Consider the following 20612-nt stretch of genomic DNA (forward strand, 5'->3'; position numbering starts at 1 on the left):
AACAAAAGGCTTCTGCTTTCTTTGTTAGTAAATGCATGTCCTGCTGCATTAGAAGGTAGTAGTAGTTCTTTACAAGCATCTTTTGGGCGAAGCCAAATGAGTGGATAGTTATTATCTTCTTTTTGCATCTTAAATATATATAAATTGCAGTACAATCCTACCAACATAGAGAGGTCATATTCCTACAATAGTTATTAAAATTTGGTTAACAGAAAGATTTAGTAGAAGTGAAACAACTGACTAACTCTGTTGAGAAAGAGTCAGCTTTTTTTTTTTATAATAAAGTTATTCATTGGAGAAGAGAATGAGAAAGTCATTTCCTGGAGACTTGCTAAGAACTCCATCTCAAAGAACTCGGCGGGAAAACACGTCATTTGCCGTTTATTTGATGATTTTGTTGCTTGCCTTATGTTGCATGAACACCACCTTTTCTGTTTATTCTTGCTAAACCCGGCGACGAAACGTCTCACATTGCCGAGTTAATAAAGGTTAGGTGAAAATGTATATAGACCCTCAACTATAGTCGATTTTTAAGTAGCCCCCTAGGCTATTTTTTTTAAAAAATTGAGACCCCTCCTCCATTTTTGGAAATTAAGTCATTTTAGTCAAATTTATTAGTGATTTTACTGAATTTAGTGAATTTAATCATTTTTTCAGTACATAAAACTATGTCAATTTATAATTAATAACTAATAGAGCTATTGGATTTGATAAAACTAGGCCATTTAATTTTCCCTATCATCAACCTTGGAGTCTTTAGCCTCTTCTATACGTTACGTTTCTTCTATACGTTACGTTTACTTTTCCTTCAATGGGTCCCAACTGCTTTTTGACCTCAGAATGTTAGTTTAAAACAAAAATAATTTTTTGAGCCCAAAAAAGCGAAGCTTATAAGCTTTTATTCAACAACAGAACCTTACAATCTCCAACCACGCTAAACAGGCTCAAAATTTATACAAAAAATGTATTGTGACTTCAAATGCTTGAAATCATGTCTAATGATAACGATGGTCAAGTAGAAATTCCACTTAGTAGGTATTTGCTTGTATGGAAAAGCGTGAAAAATAGTTTCCTGTGAAAAAAAATTTTGTGAAATTTTTTTTTGACATTTTGTAAATGACATTAATAACAACAACTTGAAGTTAGAATTTGAATTTACAATTAAAATTTAGAATTATAAATTAAATTTTAAAAATTTAAACTTAAATTTTTAATTATATACTAAATTGAAATTTGAAATTATGATTTAATCTAATGAAATTATATGATTTATATTTGAATTCAAATAATTATTAGTATAAAAAAAAAAAAAATCTTTGCTCAGTCATTCTGGAATCAAAGTTGACTTCAACCATAGAGGTGGGAGTCACCTTTGGGGAATTCGAATTCCTCCGGAATGAAAATCAGAATGCTAATCCTTTATTACAAATTAGTTGAGAATTGAAATAATTATTAGTATAAATATATACTTTTTTAATCACTCCGGAATCAAAATTGACTGATTGACTCCAATCATGAAGATCGGAGTCACTTTTGAGGAATTCAAGTCCCTCCGAAATGAAAATCAAAAGGTTATATAATCTTTCAATCCAAACACTAATAACGGAAATAAATTTCTGCATGAAAGTATCAAAATGAACTTTTTTTTTTTCCTTCAACATATTTCGAACGCAAATTAACGGCATCACCCCTCCTCTTACGTAGCTCATAAAAATTAATTTGGTTTGATCATAGCTAAAATATCTATTACAAAAAAGACTTTTCGTCAAAAAAAGAAGAAGAAGGTAATAGTATCTCCGTTTGGAGAGTCTCCAGTTCTCAAATTATAGGTAGCGTGATATTATTGTTCTTAGATTTTAATTTATTATATTTTTTTATTTTAATTCTTAAAATTATTATAATCAAATTCTACAATCTAATTTAATTGCTTAAATATTGATAAATTATTAGTGTGGAAGTAATATTAAAGTTTTCTTATTAATGATGCGATAATAATTAAAATGCTATATTATTTTTATATTAGTAATTTGTCAATATTTAATTAACTAAGTTGGAATATAGAATTTGATTGCAATAATTAGAAAATTAGAGTCAGAAATTATAATAAAATTAAAATTTAAGCACCAAAGTATCACGCGCCTATAGTTTAAGAACCAAAAGCGTATTTTACACGCCATCCGCCCAAAAAAAAGAAAAAGAAAAAAAATATTTTTGTTTTTGTTTTCTCTCTTTTCTCTGCCATACTTAGAATTGACCTGGGCCTTCATGCTTGCTTTTCCAATTTCCACGAATATTACTTGTATAGGTCTTTCAATATATTACTTTTTATTTCCATTACCTATGAGCCTCACATTAGCGTTACTCACTTTGTTTTTATATTTAGAGTCTAAATTGTTGTGATATTTTATTAGGTTTTGGATTAAAATTCATTTTCTTTCATTTACTCTTTGTTTACTAATTTAGATCTGCCTCATATAACCTATAACTTTTCTCTACGATGGGCAAGAAAGTAGTTTGGCTTAATTATAAAAAAAAAAAACACTCTTGTCGTCCCGTGTATCAAATATTCTCCTACATAAAAATTTTAAATGACATCAACCTTGCACTTCAATCTGGTGTGTGAAATAGATTCAATAATTTAAAAACTTTATTAACTTTTTATAGAAGTGTTAATAGCGATAACACAGAAGGTGAGTTGATATTAATAACACTTGTTCTTTTGAGTGTTAGCACTTGAAAATATATATGAAGAAGATTGAATGGGCTTAAATATGTGCTATCAGTATACCACCGTTAAAGTAAACAAAAGAATACTAACGAAGGGACTTATTTGAGGCAAACTAAAATATATGATTGATATTATTTAATTTGTTTATAATAATAAGTTGTTTGAAATACGAAAAAAGTGCTGCATGATTTTTATAATTATAATTTTTTTTTCTCCATTAAATAAGAAAGGATTCTCATTACCTATAAGCCTTTATCTCTCTATACTAAGGGCTCAAAGAAAATGAAATACCTTTTTTTATTCATTGGTGAGTTTTTGTGTGACCAAAATCAAAGATTGCTTTGAAATCAAACTAGCTAAGAGATGGCTGCAAATGTGCATTTTGAAGGAAAATTAATTTTTTTAGCATTTTGAAGCTTATAAGATTGAATGCAAGACATACAATCAAAACGACAAACTTCAATTAAAAAGAGTTGTCTACTGAGTTATTCGAAAAAGTTTAAAGTGTCTCTAATTGCCAAAATTAAAATGTAAGCACCCACTTGCAAAAATGCCAAACTTCAAGGGGTCTCTGTACAATTTTTCCTCAATTTTTTTAATGGCCCTTTTCTAATTTCTAATTTTTTTATATGAGCTAATCCAGATTTATTAACTAAAGCAATTAAAATCACTAAATTTGATGGAATTGTCAATAAATTTAATAGAAATTTTAATTTAGTTGTCTAAAACAACCAAATTTTGGACAAGTGAAAGGTTAAGAAGAGCTATATTTTTTAAAAAAAAATTGAGGGGCCATTTTAAAATGGCCTATATTTGAGAAATAAATTTAATTGAATTTTTAATTTATTTTTATCATGATCAACTTGGAGTCTTTTGCCCCTTCCATACGTTATATATTTTCCAGCTTAATTCGTTGGAGGATTTTTTTTGGCCATGTCGTTTAATGCTATGGTCAATAAATTATAGTCAAAATTCCACATTTTTTTCGTCAATATTATTTATCTTAGCACGTGGAAAACTAAGTTCACATACAAATAAAATTTTAAATCAATAATAAGACTATAAAAATATCACCGATCGTCCTTAGTGCAAGTAGCAAAAGAGCTTGATGATTAGCACCTGTAGTTTTAAGTTCGAATACTAATTACTTTATAATTTAATTTATTTATAAAAGAAATGAATAAAATGGATAACATGCTATTTTTCTCTCCGCAAAAAAAATATATGATCATAAAAGTGTCTAAGGAGATTAGATAATATTGCATAGATATTCGTTTTATTCTGTTTTCCTCCTCTTTTTTTTTTTTTTTTTTTATGTGCGCGTGTGTTCTGTTTTTTTAAATATTGCTTTAATTTTTTTTTTAACAAAAACACAGCTATATTTTTGTGGGCTTTTTTTTTATTTATCCCCAACTAATATTCAAAATTTTTAAATTTATCCTCTTGAAATTACTAAAATATTTTTCTAAATAACTCAATTCCCACACAGCATAGGTATTTCCTTGGAGAAATGAGAATATTTGAAGAGATTTTTTAAAATCAGCATAGGTATTTTGGTCCTCCAAAGTAAATAAGATATTTGTAAAGTTTTAAGGAAAATATTACTATTAGTAACTATGCTTAAGCAAGGACAAAAAGATAGCAAAGAGACAGAGAGAGAAAAGTAACGAGGATCAGCACCACTGCAACCATGCACCGTTACCTACTTGTTCTCACACTCTGTGTTTTAGGCTATCATCAAGCCATCCCAACAAGCGCATGCTTCGAGACCGAAAGGAAGGCGCTCCTCGCCTTCAAAGCCGGCGTTATCGACGCCGGCAACCGCTTGTCTTCATGGGCAGGTCGGGACTGCTGCAGTTGGAACGGAGTAGCCTGCGACGACAACACCGGCCACGCCGTGAAGCTCAACCTTCGAAACAACTACATGGATCAAGACTACATGAACTCGTCGCTTTATGAGCTGCGCGGTGAGATCGATCCTTCCTTGATTGTTTTACATCATCTAGTTCACCTCGATCTTAGCGGGAACTATTTCGCCGGAAGCACCGTCCCGGAATTCATCCGTTCATTTAATAATCTGACGCATCTTGATCTCTCCTTTTGTGAATTTAGCGGCAGAATACCTCAGCAACTTGGAGATCTCTTTAATCTTCGCTTTCTCGATCTCTCCTGGTCGAGCTTATTCGTAGGTGCACCGCCTCCTTCACTGGGCAATCTCTCCCGTCTCCACACTCTTGTCTTAGAATTCGCTTTCCTTTCCAACGGCCCCAGCGTTCGTGACCTTTCGTGGCTCTCTCGTTTATCTTCTCTCAGATATCTCGCCATGAGCGGGGTGAATCTATCTGGTGCTGCGGATTGGTTGCAACACATTAACAAGCTGAAGTACATAATTGAGTTGTCTTTGGTGACCTGTAGTCTTAGTAACATCCCGTACTCTTTGTCTCATGTCAACTTTACATCCCTAAGGATCCTTGAACTTGGAGCAAATGGTCCCTTCGGTGTCCCCGTGCCTGCTTGGTTGTCGAACCTTACCGACCTTTCCTATCTAGATCTAAATTATTGTGGATTTCATGGAAAGATTCCCGACGCTCTCGGAAACTTGGCTTCTCTTAGCAACCTGCTTTTAGGATACAATCGTCTCGACGGTACCGTACCTGAATCGCTCCGAAACTTGTGTAATTTGCGAGTCGTTGAGTTGAACAATCTTCGCATCGGCGGAGATGTTGCACAAGTGGTAGAGACATCGCGCTGCTCATGGAAGAGCCTTGAGATGTTGAATTTGGAAAATAACGAGCTTCGAGGGAATTTATCCGGGTGGCTAGAGCAGTTGGAGAATGTGAGCGCTGTTTATCTGAGCAACAATTCACTTGTTGGAACCATTCCTTTTGGAATCCGGAACCTTTCGAATCTACGTTCGTTGGATCTTTCTTTTAACTCCTTGCAAGGTGTTGTATCCGAAGCTCATTTCGCCAACCTATCCAACTTGAAGGCGATTTTGCTCTCCTCCAATTCGTTGGTCATCGATGTCGACGAGAACTGGGTTCCTCCGTTTCAGCTCATGGTTCTTATGTTAGGCTCCTGTGAATTAGGATCCCGGTTTCCGGCATGGCTCCGATGGCAGACGCAGCTCGACGAGGTGGATTTATCGAACACGAGCATCTCAGGCACCGTGCCTGAGTGGTTCTGGAACTCGTCAGCAAGTATGGTAGATCTCTCGTATAATCAACTCGTAGGCGAATTGCCGTTATCTTTGCAATTCTCAAGGCTTGTTTTGCGGTCCAATCGAATCGAAGGTCCAATACCGTCATCTTTGCCGAATCACCTCTACTTATTAGACCTCTCTGAAAATTCTCTTTCAGGGCCACTTCCACTATCCTTAGATATTCCGTCATTAAATTTTTTATTTCTGTCGAGCAATATGATTAATGGAAGTATCCCATCATATATGTGTGACTTGGAATATCTGACGATCTTGGATCTGTCGAAGAACTCTTTATCGGGAAAACTACCTCTATGTTGGCAGAGCTCAAATCTCCAAATCTTGGATTTGTCGATGAATAACCTTTCCGGTGAAATTCCAGCTTCCATTGGCTCATTGAGCTTCCTTACATCGTTACATCTCAACGACAATCGCTTCTACGGAGAAATCCCTACATCTTTACAGCATTGCACGGATCTAATTTTGCTTGACCTGAGTAGAAACAGGTTCTCAGGACAGATCCCAGCTTGGGTAGGTGAGAGCCTGCAGGATCTAGTATTTGTACAGTTGCGATCAAATATGTTTTCCGGCAATATTCCTAATGTGTTGGCACGACTGCCATACCTCCATGTTCTAGATCTTGCGCATAACAATCTGTCGGGACCAGTACCGCGTTCTTTTGGCAATTTTAGTGCTATAATCCCTCCACTCGCAGATTATATTCGAGGCGGATATACGATTGGCCAAGACACGGACATCCTTTTTGACTTTAGGGATAATTTACTTCTTATAATGAAAGGGAATGAATTTCAGTACTCGACCATCCTCTACCTTGTCAAGATTATCGACCTCTCAGGAAACAATCTAAGTGGACAAATCCCCGAAGAAATAGCAGCACTTCACCTACTGCAAAGTTTGAACTTATCGACGAACCATTTAACAGGACGGATACCGGAAAAAATAGGTGACATGCATTACTTGGAATCTCTTGACCTCTCACTAAATGAGCTTTCAGGCGCTATTCCGCAAAGCTTATCGGATTTGACCTTCTTGAGCCACTTGAATCTATCCTACAACAACTTATCAGGGCGTATTCCGACGGGGAGTCAATTGGACCGGCTCAACGATCCGTCAATCTATACAGGCAATTATTATCTTTGTGGACCTCCGATTAAACATAACTGTTCCAAAGATGACGCAAACCCTTATACTAAAAGAGACGACTATAATGAAGCTGTATGGTTATACGTTGGGATGGTTCTAGGATTTATCGCTGGATTTTGGAGCGTGTATGTTGTTCTACTATTCCGAAGATCGTGGAGGATTGCTTATTTTCAAATGATTGATAAATTATTCGATAATATATACGTGATGGTCGTGTTAAGTTGGAAGAGATTGAACAGAAAAACTGGTGGAGAAAGACCTATTTCTTGAAGGAGTAGGCTAATGGCACCTTATAAGGTTTATATACCATCTCGCTGTTTCCTTATTTCAGACTTATTTTGTGTTGTGTTTCTCGTTTTTATTTGGCGTGGAGTTTGTCATCTCAACTGCACCACATGTATCTTGTAATAATGTGCCGTACTATCCATTACAATAATTTGGAGTATATATGTTGCCTGATCGTTACCTTGGTTTTGAAAATTTTCTAGGCAAACTCAAAACAATAAATAGCAGATTTCGAAATGTAAGTTCGTAGAACGGCTCGGGGGAAAAAAAAAAAATTTCTATTTCAGTATATGCTTTTTTGTGTATCTATCTATCTTCATGTCTTGCTCTAAAGTAGTGCATTTCATCTGACTAGACTACATAAGATACCTCTCTCCAAAGCAGTGTCTTTTATTATAGTTCTCTTTGTTTACCAACATACTGAGATCAAAGGCTCCAATTTGATGGTTGGTGTCATTCGCAGAAGAAGTGTAATTCATGGGTGGAACTCAAAAAGTTTCGTCAAGCTAAACGCACCCTTAGTGACATCAGGTGTTTTCCACTAACTTCTCACTGCAGCAGTAGCAAAAATTCCAAATAGCAAATACTGCCTTTTGACCTCAGAATGTTAGTTCCACTTCTAATCGTAATAAAAGTAATAAGATTTCATGTTTGCCAAACATACTGCTAATGGTGATTACAGGTACGAGAGCAAAAAAATAACGGAAAAAGAAAAAGGAAGCTGAAACTTTTATTGCAGCAAAAAACAGAAATAAGCTTTTGAGCCCAAAGACAAAAGCTTATAAACTTTTATTCAACAACACAAGCAAGCTTACGATCTCCAACCAGGCCAAACAGGCTCAGAATTTATACCAAAAATTTATACCTAATCTTGAACATGGATATTCCAGAGCACAAAATTTATTCCAACTCTACTATTCAATCAATTGATTCTACGGTGTTCAGCTAAGTATCTACCGATTGAATCTTACAGAAAGCACTATAAACAGAACTGCAATACAACATCAGTTCACTAATAGACAACAAACCATGATATCATTCGAGGATAAAACTCTAAATATTGGATAGTGATCGGGCGAGCTTGAGAACTTTGACCACAACAAAACAGATGCATAATTTAATAACTAGTAGGATTATTATTTACAGAAAAAGAAGAGTTGTAATCTATGATTTCAGAACTGCTCCCTCTGTTATCTTCCACCCAGTATTCGAATGAGACATCTCATACCTGGTAGTGTATGTGGCAGTGTAGGAATCGTTGTGCTCCGAGTGAGCCACGTCGGTCAATTTTGCCGCTTCCTCGATTGTCGCCTCCACAGTCGCCCGACGGCCGTCTAAGGAGACGGTCACACTATCGATGGTGACGCCCAATAGGGTGTACTCCCAGAACCAACCGTGCTGCGCGATCTCGGCCACCCGATCAGTCCATATCTTCAGCATCCGGCCTTCAAGTACCTGGCAATGCATTTCAAGACGAATGGGTGTATTATGTACATATATATTCAAACAAAGCAATTGAAGAAATCCCTGAAACCAATTCTACTAGGCGCAGTTTGTTTTGTGGTTATGGGATAAGAATGAGTAACCAAATTATGGAATCACCATTAGATTAACTGTCGCAAAGCAAGAAAAGTCATCTGCTCCACTGCCATTATGTTTTTATATTACTCTACCTCAAATCTTCTGCCTAAAACATCAAATGCAAAGAATTGTAGGAAGTAGTTTAGCAACTCATTCTTACAGAAGACTCGTGGAATGCAGTTATTTGTTTACACCTATTACCATCACCAAGGATAATCTAGTCCCATTAGTCAAGAATTAGGCTAATTAGAAATGTTATATGTCACCATAACAAGACCTCACCTTTCCGAACAGCAGCTCACAACTTCGGTGGTTATAAACCACTTTCCTCCTATCAAATAAAACAAATCCTGGTGCCAAAAGATTAGCAATAACAAACTCATGTATGATCGTATGAGGATGCCGTCCCCGAATGCAATGTGTTGTTAACTTTCAACCTCCACCACCCAGCGTATGACACTTTTTCTTATTTAAAGTAATCGCAATCAATGATAATTTAAAAAAGAAAATTTGAAACATCTAACCTCTTTAAGCTGTGCAAGAGAATGATCAGGTCCAAGGGCAAGGGATTTAATGTTTTGCCACTTGCGAACAAGAGTTTCTGCTAGCCTCGCATCCATTCTAGGCACTTCCTCTGTCAAATTCTCATCAACAGGAACACCTTTACCGCAGCAAAACAACATGACAAGCTAGTAAATGCCAAAGCTTAAGATGGAGAAAGAGGCGACTTTAAAGCATACCAACACACACAGCAATTAAACTTTTGGGATTCAAATAGGTAATAAAATTTATGCATAACTAGTAAAATAAAAACATTGGTCTAAGGCTGAGCAACAATAAAGACACGTTCCATTGCATGCATTTGCAGAGTGCTACTCCCATTGCTACAGCAAATTTTTAGCACATTGATTGTTCTTAATAGCACAGTATTTTTTTTTCTTTTCATTTGTTCCAAGTATCAATGACTTTCCTCAACCGGATCAAAAAAGAAAATACGGAACGAAAATAAAAACTCAAAATGACCATAGGCCTCAAGCTTTGTCTAAACTATATTTAGTTAGTGATTCATTATTTAATCAAGTCATTGGCAACCTGACTAATATTTGAAAGCCTTTTCAACCCATCATGCGGACTTCAATTCATGTCAAATTTAATAATCCTTAAATTTTTGTCTCCTTTTATATACTTCGTCTACACATCATTGACTATATAACACCTTCAGATTAGTGTAGACCATGACATACCATAACAGCAACTCATCATCACCTTGGCTTTTTTCTAATATAGAATTTGAGTACCATCACCGCCTTATTTTCAGATGAAAGCACCAACGAGAACAGAAGAGGCTATTCTTTAAAAAATACATATGTGAGCATCTAAGAACATGTACAAGTATACAACCACAAATTGAATAAAATGAGAGGCTTAACTAGAAGGAAACAACATAACCTAGAATGACATTCTCTACAAAATTAGATGCAAGAAGCAACACACAGTGACATCAGATTAGAGAAATACATTGATATGTAGTTTATGCAAAATTGTTAAGCCACTAGATGAATTCACTTCCTCAACAATACCATTTCAATCATAAAAACTTAGCTGGTAATGCAGCACAAAATATGCTTGAACAAAGTTTACAATAAAATATAGAATCATTTGCAAGTGGCAAAAATACATTATTCCTGAAACATCTTTGAGGAACACTCTTGTCCAGAAGAGAAGGAATATGAGTCTCGAGCATTACCTAAATCAACAACATTGGCGGCCATTGCAGATCCAAGCTCCTTCTTAGCAACAGGAAACCAGCGTCTACGAGGTAAATACTTCATACCGGCCACCGTTAATAAAACTACCACCACTCCCGCGGACATAATCTTCACAGTTGCATCTTTTGTATAATATGTCAAATCTTGCTCATGAGGATCTGCAGAGTTTTGCTTACCAATAGCCTCAGATTGAAAATTTGAATTTTCTTGATCTATTCCTCCTGTTAACCCTTCTGATTGTAGTTTAGTAACAGGTTCAGATTCATGGCCATTATTGGGTTCATCTAGAATTGAATTTTCTTCCTTGTCAACAGGCGGAAACACCTTTCTAAATGCCTGAAGAGCACTGGATTTAACAGTACCCAGCGCAGCAGTAGCCTCAGCCCCAATTTTAGCAATGGCAGCGGCTGCAGCAAGAGGAGAACTACCGCCACCTTCCATCCTCTCCAAATGCCTTAATACCGTGGGGTCATCATAGTAATCTCCAAGCCTAAATTGTATATCTTCAGTATCTCTACATCGAGGGAAAACCACTTCCACCAGCCAAGTCTCTAACAGTTTGCAAACCCCGGGAAGGAGATCATTATCTTGATCGATGTAGGAGTTATCCACGATGAATTCTACAATTTCAGGATCTCTGTATTGTGAGTTTTCATTGTCTATGCCCAGCCACTTGCGGCAATTGTCAAGGTCTCCTACAAGAAGGGAGCAAAGGCCCCTCTCTAGTGCAAGATCTATTTCATTGTCTGAACTCTGTAGTTCTTTAATAAAACCCTCAGCAGTCAAGATAAGATATGGCTTCTTGCTGATAACAGCTTGGGCAACATAGGCAAGCGCCACACTGTAGACTTCGAACCTCTCTGGCGGTATACTGCTCGGTGTTGCAGTGAAAAGGTCTATCTTTACATAACAAAGAAGAAAAAGGGTGTAAAATTCAGAAAGGGATCCATGTAGGATTCTGAAAGCAACAAAGACGTTGACTTTTTAGTACTTGTTGACTGCTTCTTGAGCAGCTTCTCTACTCCAAAAAGGTGTTAGCCAAGCATTTGGCGAATAAAAAAAATTTAGAGCTTTTGTTGTGGTAAGAAACTGAAATGAGCTTGAACAAAAAAACAAAAGCTCCAATTTGAAGCTTTTGCTGCTACAATTAGAAGCTGCCGAGAAATCTTTAGTTAAAACAAAAAAAACCCCAAAAACACACACGCACTTCTAATGATTCCTCAAACTCAACTCAAAGAGCACTTCTGCAAGATATTGATATGCACAAAACAAGTAGAAAATGGCCATATTAACCTGCTCAGCTGAAGTCATGCGTAGGAAAGCTTCATTCATGAAGTCTTCACGAGTGAATCTTCCACCAATAGCAGCAGCACCTCCCTTACCAACAGTCCATAAAATGTTGCGCACACCACGAAGACCTTCCTCGCGCTTAATTTGGTTCTCTCCATCAAGGGGCAATGCAAGAAGCTCAAGAACACAACGAGGGGTAATCTCTTCTAGAGTTTCATCAATCTGTACCAGAAGATCTGGTGCAAGGTTGCTTGCACCTTCCTCCTACATCAAACTTTATCTCTTAGTAAAAGAGTACCAAGAATCCTTCTTCCTAAGCAGTAACAGAAACATGAAAGAATAACAACTTGGCTAATATATCCACCTTCTCCGTCTCCCGTCTCCCTTATTTGAAGAAAGTTTGGAGAGCTAGAAGAAGCTAAACAACCCACTTCCTCATACTTTACACTAATTAGTTTATTTGAGAACAAAACACAGTGCTCTTAATTAGGCAAGATTTCAACTAATTGGATGGTGTACATTGTTTTAAATTTTTAGATAAAGTGATAAATTTCATGCTGGAAGTTAACAGATAGAAGATAAAGGAGCTTCACGTTTTACTATTGCTATCTACAGTGCTTTTGTCTTTCCAGTTATCTACTCCTAATAATGTCGCAAAAATAAATAAAATAAATAAGAACAGCCCTCATTATTCATAATTGTATTTTTCTGTTAAGCTCATTTAGCAAGACCATACTATCCTGAAAAAAATAATTACAGAAGCTTCAGCAAAGTATGTAGGGGAACTAGAATGTCATTTCAATTCAACAATTTTTTCAGAGATTTAAACCATTCGTAAAACATAGTTTTAAGTTGAGAAGGCATCGGTGAATGATGCCTCAGTGAATAACAACTAGCATACCAGTTATTACATGCTTCAGACAACTCGAAAGCTCTCAATTGGGGGCATGCCATCTAATATATTCTTAAAGTAAACACATTATAGGTTCATCACACATACATTACGTGCTTTGTAGTAATACAGCTTACATAGCTGTAGTGGGCATTTGATTCCATAAGTACAAAGAATAATAATACCATTGAGTGAAAACTCACTAAAAACCATGAAAATGATATAAGATTTTTACCTGCAAGAGCTTCAGAGCCCTCTCGAGCACCTCACAGCACTTAACAAAATCCGGCGGACTCAATGCCATCGCATCCCTTGATAGGTCCACATAAGCCAAAGCCATCGCCAGCACCACGTCCTGCTTGAAAGGCTTAGGCAGCCTCTCAAGCAGCAGGTCCCCACCAATCTTAAGCACCACCTCCGTCTCACCAGCCTCCTGCAGCACACAAAGAGCACCTGGAACCTGCTCGACAAAATTACCCTTCAGCATTCTACCCATTACACTTTCCTACACTAGACTTTTGTTTTCACTTTCTATACTAAACTTCTGTTTATTTTGTCAAACCATCCATTGATCCATTACTTCTAGAGTAATCACCAATATCCGGTGTGGTTAAGAACAATTTGAGATTTTCATCTAACTCGTCCATTAGACTTCTTTTGAGCAGAATTACTATCCTTTGGCAGCCACCGCCATGCAGGGATGATGAGAATATCCCTAGCATCAGCTAGAAATCTTTGGAATCTTGAACTCACTAAAGTCAAACTCAATAGCAAACCTCACAAGACTACAAGAGTGTCATTTGCATAAGAAGGTTTGAAATGTTGAACTATCTTTTGCTCACTACACCAGCCAATTCTCCCCATTTTTTTTTTTCTCTAATAAAAATTCTTAAGCTTGTAACATGGTCTTGGGAATTGTGAACTAATGGAGATTTTGCGTAGGATTATTGTAGAACATAAAGTTCAACTGATAATGTGGCCAAAGAAAAAGTGAGATGTAGCAAGCTAATGAGAAGAAACAAACAAAAAGATGATAACTTTGAAGTTAAGTAGCAAAAACACAAATACCTTGTCCCACGACACATCCACAATAGCAGTGGCCTCATTGTCCTCAACAAGCCCGCGATTGTAGTCGCTGCGGGAGCTCGGATTCGACAGGGCATCGCAAGCGGCCTGAAGGATCTGCCGCCGCCCGATGAGCGCCTCGGCGCTGAACCCGTACTGCGGCGGCTTCGACAACCGCGCCTCGAAGGCCCTCCGGATCCCGTCGGCGAGGAAATGCGGCTCCGCCCCAAGGATCTGCGCGGAACAAACGATAGGGATCACGAAAACGAACTAGGGTTTCGGATCAAAGGGACGAGGGTCGAATCGACCTTGTAGAAGTCGATGGGGAGGGGGATGGCGCGATCGGAGGCAGCGGCGGCGGAGGGGGGGAAGAGGGAGAGGAGGGCGGCGTTGGAGGCGGCGGCGGATGGCGGCGGAGAGTCGGGGGCGGAGGTGGAGGGGAGGAAGTGGAAGTCGCCGAGGAGGCGCTCGGCCCATTTGCTGGAGCGGCAAATGGTGGAGCGGGTGTAGGGTTTGGAGGAGAAAGAGGAGGGTTTGCGGAGCTTGGTGGGGAAAAAATGGGGTTTGCGGAGGAGGGGAGGTGGGGGAAGGAGAGGGTTTAGAGCCTCCATGGGAGGAGGCGGAGAAGGGGGAGAAGAGGGGGAGGGGGCGGAGTTCGAACTCTTTTTTGGAGTGTCTCGAGTTTTGATGATTTTTTTTTTTTTTAATTAACTCTTTGTTAGTTTAGTTTATTTATTGAAAATAATTAAAATTATTAACTTTAATAAAATGATTAATAAATTTAATATTTTTTGACTAAAATTATTTTGGACCTCGGGTACCAACTAGTAAGTCCTTTGTCACTTGCGCTTGAGGCAGTTGATAAATTACTTGATTTTAAAAAGTTAAAAGTTAAAGGAGTTCCTGTCCAAGAAAAAAATTAAGAAGATTAATTCAGAAATCTCAGCCCGCGAAATATTATAAATTGTGGACCAAACAGTTAGAAAGTACATTTCATTTTGATTTTTGATTATTTAAAATTTAAAAGATTTTTTTGGTACTTGAATTCAAATTTTTTATTGTATTTCTAACTGTTTGGTCCACAATTTATAATATTTCGCGAATCTTTTATATATTCTATTAAAAATATTCAAATTATTAATATTCAACTCAAGTTGGGTAGTGATATAGTAGAATTATTGTAGATTCCCAACTAGTAAAAATACTAGATTTTATCATAGTTTAAGAGGTATTCTTATTCTCATACTTAATAAAAATTATTATAGTAGCATATTAATAAGAATACACGAGTTTCTAATTATCTCTGTTGCGTGATAATTTATTAATAAAATTGTCATTATAAAAATAAACTATACAATCAAAAGCCCCAAAAATTTATTATTATATTTTACAAACTCTAGAACTGAAATTCACATAACCATCTCAAAAGCAGCAGTGTTAGAAAAATTTTAATTATAGTTAACTTAATGACGAGATTTATTACTAGCAATTTGACAGCAGAAGTATAAGAAAGCTTGGTTATTTAGTTTAAGGATTGTAATAATCGAAAAAGGGAGTTTTGTTTATTTATCTCTAACTATTATTCAAAATTTTTGAATTTGTTTTGAAATTATTATAATACCCTTCTAAATCAGAAATCACATTAGAAAATTCCAAGGTTTTGGAATATTTGAAGAAATTTTTAAAAATCAATAAAGATTTTTTAAGCTTAGTTTGATATTGAGCTCTATCTAATGCTATTAGATAAAATGAAGTTGAGGAAAATATATATAGGGATATATTTCTGTGTTTTTCGATGGAATCGCAGAAAATATATCCTAACCGACTCATCGCGATATGCTAAATGCAATATTATGTACCGAAACAAATAGAGTATTATTCCAACGTACTTTCTCGCCGCACATAACGCAATCTCCCTCAAATTCCAAACGAAGTGAAATATTTTTAATATTTTTAAAATTTTAAAAGTATATTAGATATTATTTCTTAATTTTTTATTTAACAAATAATAGCCTACTATTTATTAGGGTTTAAGATTTTTAGGGGTTAGAAAAGGAAAAAAAAAAGAAAAGAAAAGAAAAAAAAAAACATTGTTGACACAGTCATGGACTCGTGGTCCATGGCTAACGAACCAGGTTCAAGCCGGGTCATCTCATAACCGGTTCGGTTGCAGCGGCGGTCTAGTTAGACCGGCCAAAGTCGAACCCACAATGTTAGACCGAACCGGACCTCTCCGCCCCTACGAAAACCCCCATCATCGTAACAACCCTTCTTTGTTTCGAAGCTTTTGCGGGAAAAGGCGGCGTGGACCTTCGCGGAGCTCTCCAATGGCGATTTTGCGGTGCGTGGCGAGGGGGGCGATGCAGCGCCTCGAGCTCCATCGCCCTATGCCCTTCTCCACCCCCGCCACCTTCGCCGCCTCCTCCTCGTCGGCGGCGGCGGCGGCGGCGGCGGCGGCGCCAGAGTTCGTGCCGTGTGGGCGCGGGGACAAGAGGACGAAGCGGGGGAAGCGGTTCAAGGGATCGTACGGGAACGCGCGGCCGAAGCGGGAGAAGAAGATCGAGCGCATCAAGGACCGGGTCGAGGTCCCCAGGTCGACCCCGTGGCCCCTCCCCTTCAAGCTCATCTGATCCCGCTCCTCCTCGTCCTCGATTAGGGTTAGGGTTCTCACTCCGCTCTCCTAGTTCGTACTGTATGAAATCGTCTCTCGTGGGATTAAGTTCTGCGACTTGATCGAGCAGGTGTTTGTTTGATTGTTAGAACATTGTAGAGTATTCTCTTGCTGGTGTTGTTATTACTTATATCACCAACATAGATAACAAGATTATTGCAATCATCGTATTAATCTTGCTAATTTTTGAGATGCTTATATTTTCTCTTTAGTTATAAAGAGAGGGAACAGAAATAGAGGAATTGCTCATGCAATGAATATATGTTTATTGGAAGTCATATGTCGATCGCGATTATTAGATATCACAATTGACTTAACAATCTTTGCTTTCATTGTGCATGGTGATTAATGATGAGTTTTGCGGAATCTCACCTATGATGCCTAGGAAATAGGTTCGATGTATTACGATAAATGTTTGAATGAAGACCTGATTAAATCAGAATCATTTTTCTTTCTAACCTAATCGCCTTTAGTAAACTCCTGATCGGCTCTCTAGTTCCACTTCCCAATCCTATCGGGCACATAGCAAATCTCTTCATCGTATTCCTACTATTAACAATTTCAGGAGATTGAGCATGTTGATCTGGCCTTTTGTTTTAGCCCCATAGATCAATTGCTTAATTCCCAAGGATTCCTTATTTCCACTGTACCTCTTCTCCACTGTCATAGAACTCATATAACCAGTTTATAATGCATAAATGCCGTAGACAAACACTAGTTATCTGTGAGGAACCTCTAGGCCTTAATTTAATAGTAATGGAATATGAGCATTTTGCTGGTGGTAGCAGGTGTCTCTTATCAACAATTTTACATGGGAAAGCACAAGGTTTATAATGGAATTAGCAGGTGACACTCCATGACCTCCATAACACAGTGAAATGAAGACTTTTGACAATCCAAAATTCTCTACTTAGCCTTGATGATATTTTGCTGAAATGTGTATGAAAACCATGTTTATTCAGAAATATTTTCTTTTTAAACCCATCCACCTTTGCAAAGTACTAGCTGTCTGCATCATCTGAGACTCTTAAGACAGTGTCTCTGTATTTAACTCTGACATTGTTAGGTCGTGCAAAGCTTATGGTGGCTTTTTTTTTTTAGACTATCAACTCGATTTTTCTTAATGCCCCTTTGGCACTTATAATATTCTCGTTTTGTTGGTTCTTTGGAGAATCATGAATAAGTAGTTCTGTGCGAGTATTCTAAAATCAATGCACCAGTCACGATGTTATAGGTATAGGAGCAATCTTAATCTGTATTATCAAATTTTCATATCCAGGTAGTAGAGGACGATTATTTAGGCATTCCTCTTAGGACGATAACTTGATGAGACTTTTAGACTTTTGTAGCCTAAATTGCTGGGTAATTTTACAACTTGATAAATCAGATTGATGCCCACGCTTTAATTTATCTTCATTTCTCCTTAATAACTAATAAATCACCTGGAACATGAAGCTTGTTCTATGAATTTAGATGTTCTATTCCTCTTAGACAAATTTCTAAAGCATGTTATTTCTTTCACCAGACAAATGAGTTGTGAGTGTTGAAAATATTTCAACACTTTTGATGAAGAATTCACATCAGAATATGAAAATTGCTACTTTTCATTTGAATACAAATGTTGTTGTACGCTGTTAAGCACCATTTCTTTCTGCTTCCCGTGAATCTAATAAATCTAATGCTCAGTAAATAAAGGAAAAGGATAAGTAGTGACAGTGGAAAACCTGGCAATATTCCTTTCCTATTCATAGGACGCGAAGTTCATCTCCAATTTTAGGGCTTCTTAGTATGTATGGGAATAATCTTTTTGCACGTGGCTTGTATTGAGAGTATGCCTCATTTAGATTGCCTTGCTATTACATTATTGTCTGTGATCTGTAAACCATCAACCAACTTGAAACATACCAGCTTCATCGAAGATTTAGATGGTTAGATAGGGTATACTTAAGTAACTTATTAGGCGGTACAAAATGAGCTAGATTATAGGTTTTATAGCTTTATCAACCTCATTGAGGTGGGTGTTATAGGTGGAAGAATCAAGTCTAAACCTCCTCGAGTTGATTGCTTACTGCATCTTTTGAAACTTAGTGCAGGTCTGAGTTTGTACTACACTGCATTTGTAACAAAGTTTAGTGGATCAAAAAGATGATCTAGTTACTGTTATCCGTTTGGCGGCTGACGTGATTCTGATGCTGCTATTCTTTTCTTGAGCCTATTTTTTGAACACAGAAAATGTCTCCATGTTGCATGATGTTTGTGGTTCTAGATACATACAAATGGGTGTCCGATTGCTCGATCTTTCATTGAAAAGATTAGGGCTTTGTTCAAACTGTTTAGACTGCCGTTAAGCTCATAATTGTACCTACGTATTACCAGTCGAATAGACGCCTAGTTAAGATAGGGCATGATCCAAAAATCCATTCAAATGATATTGTGGTTGCAATTATCATGTGATTAGTCTCATCGGTAGATGTAATTTGCAGCTACGAGATACTGCTGTGATTTTTTCTACAACTGAGTCGGAATTCTTTTCTGCTGTTCTGAAATTGGGGTTGTTGAACTGGCAAATGCAAAAACCGGCCAAAGCTCGACGTGATAGATCGGCTATGAACTTATATCGGTTCGAATGTGATCAAATTTGACTTTGGCTACCAAAATCCCCTGAAAAATTGTTGTACTTTGCTTGGCTATCTTTGTGTGGACCCTTTGACATGGTTGCATAGAACCCATTGAAAGTTATTGATGCATACACCCCTGCAAATTCTGAGTTGTCATATAAACATTGTTCTTTTAAAATCCAATTTCTTGCATACCAGGCTCTTCTTAGTGATTATTTTTTTTTCTTTTTTTTTTTTGAGATAATTCTTTGTGATTCATTTTTAACTCCAAAACCATCTTTCTTTATGAAAAGGATGGCTCCCTGCTTGGGGGCACATTTTGTTAATAAACTGGTGTTTTTTTGTATGAAAGTTGAAACTTAACGATGAAGGTAGAAAAGTGATTTCTGTATAATTAATTTTAGTTTGGAGAATTAATTTTGGTTAAAATTGTAGAGCGAGTTTAAATGAAAAGTTCTGAAGTCATTCTATAAAGCTGTTTGACAAAAATTTATTAATGTTTGCAAATAATAAATTTTTATAAATTTTAATTTAAAATAATTGAAATTTGAATTTAAAGACATTTAAAATTTGATGGTTAATATGTAATTTTAAAATTTTTAAGTTGTCCATGGAACCCTGCCCCAAACCTCCCACCCTATACCAGTCACGAATTATAATTTCCCAAAAAATCTGGGGCTAAATAACCTTTTTTTTTTCTTTTTCTTTTTTATTTTGCCTCACGAATTACAAAGCCGAGCATAGCACCTCCTTTTAAAAAATCCTACGTAAAAATGTATATTGACCCCCTCAAGTATAGGCATTTGAGAAATGGAACCCTCACCATTTTGTTTTTTGATTGGCACCTGAATTAACTTCTAATTTTTTAGGATTGGATTGTTTTACTCAGTGAAATTGAAAGCTTTATTAAAACTTAATGGTTCTATTTAGTTATTAGCCTTCAATTATTCCAATTTCATTTGCCTAAAACTTATTCAAATCATCTATAAATTTGATGAAATTTTTAATAATCCATTTCAAAGGTGGGGGATTTACATATATGTTTTTACCTAGAATCTGTGCTGGTGAGTTGAGTACATGCATTGTCACATATGATCCAAGGAACTAGGAAAGTTTCCTAAAAAAGAAAATCATGATCTTTATGTTTCTTTTTTTTCATATTATCTTTATTGTTGAAGTTGATATAAAATAGTTGAGAGTGTTCTGTAATGAAAACCGATCTAATTTGAATTTTTTAAAATTTCTCACGAGAGTAGATGCATTATATCTAATGTTAAAATTATTTATTTTACCTCAAATATAAAGTTCAAAAAACGAAAATAAAACCTTTCCATAAAATTTGAAAAAAAA

At 36.6% G+C, this 20612-nt stretch overlaps 3 protein-coding genes across 5 annotated transcripts; 2 read left to right on the plus strand and 1 right to left on the minus strand.

The window, feature by feature from the left end:
- LOC109728679 (LRR receptor-like serine/threonine-protein kinase FLS2) lies at positions 4419-7634 on the plus strand. Its single transcript, XM_020259148.1, has one exon. The coding sequence runs from the start codon at positions 4419-4421 to the stop codon at positions 7359-7361; it is 2943 nt and encodes a 980-aa protein (XP_020114737.1). The 3' UTR covers positions 7362-7634.
- Positions 8147-14643, minus strand: LOC109728723 (protein ACCUMULATION AND REPLICATION OF CHLOROPLASTS 6, chloroplastic). Of its 3 annotated transcripts, none has more exons than XM_020259224.1 (8): positions 14282-14643; positions 13977-14207; positions 13144-13368; positions 12020-12280; positions 10705-11626; positions 9482-9618; positions 9240-9307; positions 8672-8831 (listed from the first exon to the last, which is right to left on the minus strand). In XM_020259224.1, exons 1-8 carry the CDS (start codon positions 14582-14584, stop codon positions 8810-8812), a joined length of 2169 nt encoding a protein of 722 aa, XP_020114813.1. In that variant the 5' UTR covers positions 14585-14643; the 3' UTR covers positions 8672-8809. The 3 variants fall into 3 exon arrangements, with proteins under 3 accessions (XP_020114812.1, XP_020114813.1, XP_020114814.1); XM_020259225.1 differs by having other exon boundaries at positions 8698-8831; positions 9240-9288; XM_020259223.1 differs by lacking the exon at positions 9240-9307 and having other exon boundaries at positions 8147-8831; positions 14282-14641.
- LOC109728742 (30S ribosomal protein S31, mitochondrial) lies at positions 16236-16922 on the plus strand. Its single transcript, XM_020259252.1, has one exon. It carries the CDS (start codon positions 16301-16303, stop codon positions 16601-16603), a length of 303 nt encoding a protein of 100 aa, XP_020114841.1. The 5' UTR covers positions 16236-16300; the 3' UTR covers positions 16604-16922.

This window comes from Ananas comosus, linkage group 24 (genome assembly GCF_001540865.1).
Source record: "Ananas comosus cultivar F153 linkage group 24, ASM154086v1, whole genome shotgun sequence".
NCBI lineage: Eukaryota > Viridiplantae > Streptophyta > Magnoliopsida > Poales > Bromeliaceae > Ananas > Ananas comosus.

Excerpts from the sequence above, each read along its gene's own strand:
- LOC109728679 (XM_020259148.1), top strand. The coding sequence starts at position 4,419 with ATGCACCGTTACCTACTTGTTCTCACACTCTGTGTTTTAGGCTATCAT.
- LOC109728723 (XM_020259223.1), bottom strand. The coding sequence starts at position 14,584 with ATGGAGGCTCTAAACCCTCTCCTTCCCCCACCTCCCCTCCTCCGCAAA. Across the intron at positions 14,208-14,281 it reads TCCCCATCGACTTCTACAAG|ATCCTTGGGGCGGAGCCGCA; the intron begins GTCGATTCGACC and ends TGTTCCGCGCAG. Across the intron at positions 9,619-10,704 it reads CGCCAATGTTGTTGATTTAG|GTGTTCCTGTTGATGAGAAT; the intron begins GTAATGCTCGAG and ends GCTGCGGTAAAG.
- LOC109728742 (XM_020259252.1), top strand. The coding sequence starts at position 16,301 with ATGGCGATTTTGCGGTGCGTGGCGAGGGGGGCGATGCAGCGCCTCGAG.